The 7,960-nt window shown below is 35.3% G+C and overlaps 1 protein-coding gene across 11 annotated transcripts in view; it reads right to left on the bottom strand.

Annotated features, from left to right (window-relative positions):
- DMD (dystrophin) overlaps nt 1-7,960 on the bottom strand; it is a 918,699-nt gene that overhangs the window by 613,419 nt on the left and 297,320 nt on the right. For all 11 annotated transcript variants that reach the window (XM_027636380.1, XM_027636395.1, XM_027636430.1 and 8 more), the window contains one exon: nt 6,079-6,249. In XM_027636380.1, the coding sequence (XP_027492181.1) occupies nt 6,079-6,249 (171 nt within the window). The remainder of the gene's footprint in view (nt 1-6,078; nt 6,250-7,960) is intronic.

The following is a 7,960-nucleotide window of genomic DNA, read 5'->3' as shown; positions in this document are numbered from 1 at the left end:
AAGGTAAGAAGCACCAGTCTCCAGAGACACTGATTTCTCACAGAAACCTGAATACAGTAAAAAACCCCACCACTTCCAAACAAATAATTCTTCCATTTCAGGATCAATGCTGTTACTGCAGTAGAACTCCACCTTTATCACCTCCACATTATCACATCTCTCATGGCCACACATCAGTATAATTTTGTTGAAAGTGAATTGTTAGTGAAAGTAGAATTTTCTTTTTATGATAAAGACAGTATAGAAATTATTCCTTTTGGTAGGATACAATCTTAAGAGTACCTCCAACTTATTTGGTGTATGTCATGCTCAAAGCAGCAGTTCATTTTCTGTGCTTACTAGAATTCATAATCTAATTTTGTTATTTTATTTCACAGAAAAAGTCTTAAACATGCATTTTACCTAAGTATGAGAAATTTTCTGCATTCTATCAATTTTCTCAAATACAGAGGAAATGTAATTGAGCCAAGACATGATTAATGAAAATTTTTAACTATATAATACATAATTACAGAATTTGAAAGGGGGAGTTTCAAATTTCAGCAGGTTTTTGTTAGGTTAAAGAAAAACATGCTCTCTCTAGTACTATTTCATCTGTTTCACAGCAGGTGTAGAATGTCATCATAAAAAAAGAATAACACAAGGAATATAATTTACCTCCAGCTCAGGATAGAAAACTTTGATTAGCTTTATTACTTTTTCTAAACAAATTACTTCCATTTGGAAAAGAAACTTTGAAGCATATTTACTATGGGTTGTGGTTTCCTTTGTATTTTACATGTTATGAAAATGCAAACCAATCTTGGACTATATAAATAGATGTTAATCCCAACTAGTAAGCAGATGGTTTGAGCAATTAAATGTCTATTAAATAAAACGACTACCCAAAAAACAGAGGTACTTACCCTATGTGTAAAAAAAAAAGTGTAACAGTGCTTTGACTGATCCCAGGAGTTATGTCTATCAAAGTAAAGAAATAATGCAAACCAAAGACAAGGTGCACCTCTGGGTAATATGAATTTAACACTCCCGTGTAATTGCAAGTAAGGGATATGAGGTAAGTAAATCACACTTCCCTTCAGTGTCTTAAAAATCACTGTGGCCTTAAATACAACATCAAAGGGGAAAAGGCATCTTCCTCAATACTTCAGATCTCAGTTACTAAAAGTTTGAGTGGGGTTCACAGTTCTTTCAGCTTACTAAAAAATACTTGCAAGGGCTTTTGTTACAACTGTTTAGGTTTTCTTACCTGACGGTTTTGGTTTACTGTGATGGTTTTATACCTCCCTTCCATCATAATATACTAAATAAAAATTAATTATATTTGAAAACAGAAGCTACATAGAAATGGCTTTTTCTGAGAGTGTGGTGCAGAGGGCTTCTGAGCTATAATGTATAGTGATAAAACTACCATGCATGAAGTTGAACTGCTGATGTTTTTTTCAAACAAACCAGAATTGTAACTAAATGCAGAAGATAATATTTTAATCATGCTGGTCATTATTGTATGTAGATTAAAAAATTCAAAAATAATGAATGAGTGAAGAAAAGTTCTGTGTGCCTCTACATTGCTTATGTGCTGTAGATTACTTGTAAGTAAACTTTACAATTTGAATCTTTCTAAAAGAAATTAGGTGGCTCAGCTCTCACAGGTGGTGATGCCTTAAGCCTTACAGAATTAATCAGAAGCTGACATTATGGTCCTCTCAGTGGTTGATAATACATATCTATTTGTTTATTCTCAGCACATCTTTTATTTTCATTGCATTTTGGCCACTGACTATGAATCAGCTGACATGATTTTCAGTTTGTCTTCTTTTATGGAATTTACTGACAGGAAATATGTTGCTAAATGTAATTGTAAGTAGTTCAAGTCAACTTTGTACTCACTGGCATTATGCACCGTATTAAAAAATCAGATTAAAGCATTGGTAGATTCATGCTGCTGATAGTAGGGAGTGATACAGAATTTTCCTGGTAATACCATCTGCCATTTCCTTTTTAAGAACATGGTTTCCTGGCAATCTAATTCTTATCAGTCCGGTTCCTGATTAAAAGACAAATAAACCCTGCAGTAGTTAATGTCTTCAGTGATAAGTATGTTCACTAAATCAGACTTCTAATTATAAGCGGATTTCTAATATTCAATGTTTAATGACTATCTTTCCACCCACATGTCATTTTTCTTATCTATTATAACAGAACTGAATTCAAATGGAAAGATTTAGCTTGTCTCTACAGAGCAGAAAGGCAGGATTTACAGTCTTCAGTATATTGCCCATCTCATTTCACATAACTCAGACAAGCTTTTTGTTCTATCTGTAGAAAAATTCAAGACAGGAACAAATAAGTGACACACTTGCCTTGATGTCCAGATTAATGCTATGTTTCATTAACATAATTTCCTACTTAAGATGGACATTTCTTTTTATTTCTAGGTGTTTATACCCTGAAGACAATGTTCACATGTATGATTTATTTTTTTTTTTTATTCTAAACCATAATTATCTTTGGAACCATGTGTGCTCTTTTCTCCTTTGAGAAGTCTTGGGTGCTGAAAATGAATTAAAAATAAGTGCACTAATACATATAATGCTTCCTCATGCTGTAAAGAAAAAATCTTATGAGCTCTCTGCTTAGATATATTGACAGCAGCACACATCCAATTTTCAGTTCATTCACACTATTGAATTCTCATCTCTCCCTCTCCATTTTCCAACTCAGTTTTTCTGCAGACTTTTCTCACAGTGGGAATCTGTTGGGCTTAATTCATCTCCCAGTGCATTTCATTAGACTGGTTACTGTCTTTGGCAGCCCACTTAGCCGGGAATTCCAAAGCCCAAAGCTGTGACATCAATCAGATACTGTGAGGATCTGGTTCTGGGGACTAAATTATTAATGTATGATTTTGTGTGATGCCTCAATGAAATCCACATAGGATTATCAGCATCGTACTTACTTATGAAGTCCTCATGAGAATTTTAAAGTGTCCAGGATAAAATGTAGCACTTTCTGCCTCCTAGTGGGAGCAGATTCTTTAGGAAAAAGTGTATTCCTCACGATTTCTGTAAATATTTACATTCATAAGGTTAGGATTTGCCACCTATACTGTTGGATTGCTCAAAATTAAAAGTCTGCTTATATATATGTGAATCTTGGCTTACATTTCCTAAAAAAAAAGAATAATGGAATACTGAAGGCCACTCATTACATACATACTTCAGCATGAGGTAGCTGCTCTCATCTAAAATTGTTTGTTTATGAACTGACTGAAGGTGAAGAGCTGATGTCCGGTATGAAATTGGACTGCCGTGAAGGCTTTGGGCAGTATTTGAAGACAAAATACCCTTTTTACCAGTTCTTCCTGCAAAACTTTATGTATCAGTTCCTTGTGAGAATTCACAAAAGTCAATGGCATTCTTTAAGATTAGGAGGAGAAGTGGTTTCTGTTTGATATATTTTTTCATGTTAATATTTCTTATTTTAATTAGCTCTTGTTACCTTTTTGATTGTTTTTAGATAAAAATGTGTTGTACTTGTTGTAAGCTTAAGACACAATAAAGACTTCCCACTGTGTAACTGCACTGATCATCATGCTTTAGGTTTCTAATTATGCAACTTCTGAAGCATTAAGTTTCATATCTAACAATTAAATTTTATTAAGGACAAATCTTTCTTTTTAAACTACTGTGAAGCTATATACATCTGGATCAACTTTCCTGAATGTGCATACAGGATCATGCTGTGTGTAGCTGTTTCAGTAGAACTGTACAGCACAGTTTAATAGCACCAAAGATTATTTTTATTTTATTGACTGGGTAAATGTCCTGAATACCTAGCAGGCTGCTTTGGGGACATTAAAGCAATATGATTTTCTAACCCATCTCTTAAAAATCTGATAGTTGTGCCTTGTTATGGCTGTTAAGAGTGGCTGGAAAGCTGCACAGCCAAAAAGGACCTGGGGATGCTGTTTGACAACTGGCTCAACATGAGCCAGCGTGTGCCCAGGTGGCCAATGGTATCAACAATAATGTGGCCAGCAGGACCAGGGAAGTGATTTTCCCCCTGCACTTGGCACTGGTGAGGCTGCACCTCAAATCCTGTGTTCAGTTTTGGGCCCCTTACTACATGAAAGACATTGAGGTGATGGAGAGTGTCCAGAGAAGGGCAGTGGAGCTGGTGAAGGGTCTGCAGAGTAAATCATATGAGGAGCGACTGACGGAGCTGAGGTTGTTTAGATCCCTAAAAAAGGAGGCTCAGGGGGGACCTAATTGCTCTCTATGACTACTTGAAAGGAGGTTGTAGAGAGGTGGGAGTCAGACTCTTTTCCCAGGTAACGAGTGACAGGACAAGATAAAACGGCCTCAAGCTGTACCAGAGGAGGTTCAGGCTGGACATCAGGAAGAATTTCTTCATTGAAAGGGTAGCTACGCATTGGAATGGGATGCCCAGGGAAGTGGTGGAGTCACCATCCCTGGAAGTGTTCAAGAAACAACTGGACGTGGCACTTGGTGCTGTGGTTTAGTTGCAGTGATAGTGTTTGGCCAAAGGTTGGACTCAATGATTTCAGGGGTCTTTTCCAGCCTTAATGATTCTATGATTGTAAGATCACAATATCAATCGAAAGTGTTGAGAAGAACTGCAAAACCTTTACTGCAGGAAAAGCTGCAAGTGAAAATGAGAAAACATCAGGCAACAGGAGAAGAGAACAATGGGGTTTCTAGGGATTTAGGTTTTGATTTGAAAGTAAAAGTAGCAGTAGTCAAAGCAGTAATTGTAAGTTAATAGGAGCAAAATTTGATATACTGTCTTTCTTAGAGACTGATGACCAAAATAACCCCCAATTCCAAACCTCACAGAAGACTTGTAGACTGCCTTTTTCTAATTGTTGTTATTGTTATTATTCTACTGTTGTTATTAGTTTGTAAATCATCAGTGCATTTTAAGGCTAAAAGCACTTTATCAAGCCTAGAAGCTTAAAAGGGGCAGTTAGAGTCTGAAAAACAAACAAACAAACAAAAAAACCTCCCAAAGAAACCCAAATCACAACCCACATTTTATTCAAGTGCTTTTAATCTGCACTGTCTTTCAAAAAAATAGTAAGGTGGCATGTGTATTATTCATGACTATTTCTATAATGCCTAGTGAAACTAGTAAAATGTTCAAAAGATTCTTATTATTAAACAAAGCACAAGTGGCAATTTTTTTGGCACAAAAACCCAATACTGTTTAAGGGGATTTCGGTTGTTCTTTTTGAAATTATATAGGAACATTTGTTTAAAATGCTGCTGGCTGCATACAATTATTTGAAATTTTGAAGCCTTGGAAAATGCTGAGCATAGTTTGCTCTAAAATGCAGATTTTGGTATGTGTGAACAATGATGATTTGTTTTGTTTATGTTCTCAGATTGGATTTTTATTACATCAAAAGAAAATAAAACAGATCAGCTAGTGTTGAGTCTTAACACCACATAGAGATACTCTGTTTTATATAGAACTCTCACATTCCTCAGTGTTTCTGTAAGATGTTTATCCAAACTGTGATTTTGAAAAAAGTTTTGAGTTAGACTTTGAGTTTTAACCTAAAATATGAGTTTGAGGTGAAGTCTCATGGAAGTAGGACGCTCCCAGAATGAAAACAAATGAGCTACAAATCTAAAAGAGTAAGAAAACAAATACCCTGGCTGCTATCTGAAAATGTGAAATATATAATGTTCTGGCATCCTTAATCTTTCATCTACCATTTAATATTTTTCTAATTATGAGAAGAATGGGGTAAGAAAGGGATTTCTATTTAGATTGATACTGGGTAAGCAATTTATAGTAGTCTAAAAAATTAAATTCCAATTTTAAATTCATCTCAGTGAAGACTAGTGCAATATGAAGATGAATTGTGCTATTGATATCTGCAAAGACAAGATGTTTTAAACTTTTCTGAACACTAATACTAGGGTGAGATAGTGCCACAACACTTACAAAGTTTCACTAATTAAATTGCCAGAATTTTTAATTATTTTGCTTTATCAAGAAAGAAATCTATCTTTCTGTAATATGCAGATGTGTGTGTTACACTGTTACCTTGCCCCAGGCAATTTCAGCATCCAAATTGCTCGGCATCCCCTGCGCAGCCGATCTCTTTGTCAGCTCTGCGTCTGTCGCTGCGAGCCATTCTGTCAGAGAATTAATTTCTTTTCGTAGTTTCCGGGACAATTTCAAGCATTTCTCCAACTCTTGCTTTTTTTCTGTCACCTGCAGAAAGAAAACTTGTGGTTATTAACCCTCCAGTGAAAGAGGTTTAATGATTTTTATACATAATTTTCTGTATGTCGCTTTTCTATAAAAACCAAACTTGCAATTTAACAAGTGAAGATGCACTTATAATACAGTTGGGTCTTGCCTTAGTTCTCTCAATATCAGTAGTTTTGCTGCTAGAATGTAAAACATCTATGATAAAATTATGTGCATAAAAACCCATGGAGTTTGAACTAGCAGCAGACCTCTGCAAACCTCCTCCTCTGTTTTGATGTCGTGCAGAGTAAATTAATTTGGAACAACTGAACTATCAGACTTTCCTTGAGACACAAAATAGATGTCAAAACCTTTCAGAGTATATTTTAATATAGGTGGTGATACAGGGATAGGGATTCCTCAAGGTGTTTTTCTATGTAGCATACCTACATAGAAAGGAAAAATAGCAGTCAAAGAAACCCTCAAATCTGACACAGAAGTCACCAAATAGTGTCAAACTAAGGCAGCACAGTTAACTTTAAGTTTTTCATTTTCTGAATGTTTTGGATGTGAAGTACTATGACCAACCCCTGCTTTATTTGTAATGTTCTTTTAACCATGTTATATGGTACCTAGAAGGAAGGCTGAGTATTTATGTTGTCTCGATTGTCTTATATTGAATTTTGGTGTGACCTGGAAGAATAGGGAAATACAATCTTTCCTTCAAGCCCCTAAGAATCTTCAGGGAGAGAGAGAAAAAGTTCCACATAATTAGTAGAAAAGGCAGAAGAGTATATAAAGAGATCTCTGATGGGAAACTACACCATAATACACATTAGGCAACTAGTAGTCAGAAAATACAAATTAATAAATCATGTTGTGATGAAGTTTAAAAAAGCCCAATCAGAGTAGGAGGATTAAAAGTGTCCCATAGATCACTAACATTTAAAAGAAATTACTAATTCCCTTGCATGTCAATTAGCAATCAAGTAAGACTGTAGCCACTGATTTGTCTTTCAGTATTTTTAAATAGAAAAAAAAAATCCACAGTGGTGTCAGGTATTCAAAACTGGTTTCAGCACCTACTAAAGCTATTTTGGACTTTGCCACTGAGAACAAGCAGTGGTACAATGATCACATTGATTCCTAGTTCGACTGCCAAGGAGAATTCGAGGTTTTAAAAAGTAATAGCATGTTACAAGGTTAGGTACATGGCTTTTGCTATTCCTGAGTAAAGAGATGAGATTTGCCCAGAGAATAAGGCATAAAGTGTTCCTTATAATTTATTATCCCATTGTAGAGGCTTACTACTAAAATCTCAGAACATTTCTTCTTCACTGAATAATGCTTTATGTGCTTTCTTGCATGCCAAGTTTACTAAATGAGACCACAGAACTTACAGTCAGGCAAAGAGGTAAATCCCTGGGAAAGACCATAAAACTCAGCTTTCTAGAGCCAGGAATGCACATGTTTTTCACCTGTTCTTCTGAAGAGTCATAATAGTAATTTTAAATATCTATTTGCAGGTACTTAGCAGCAATACAATGCAAAGTGCATTAAGGGTAACTGCCTGTCTAAGAATTCTAAACACATAGTATATTATAGAGTACAGTTACTGATACATGTCAAACAGAGAGAGAATATTTGTGTTGCGAATATCTCTCTAAATGCTGTATATTACATAAACAATACTACAATACTTCCATATATATTGTATATATCCAGAGGTTAC

Source organism: Corapipo altera, unplaced genomic scaffold (assembly GCF_003945725.1).
Source record: "Corapipo altera isolate COAL_440 unplaced genomic scaffold, ASM394572v1 0, whole genome shotgun sequence".
Lineage (NCBI taxonomy): Eukaryota > Metazoa > Chordata > Aves > Passeriformes > Pipridae > Corapipo > Corapipo altera.
The sequence above is the reverse complement of the archived record's forward strand: the minus strand, read 5'-3'. Positions and strand labels throughout refer to the sequence as shown.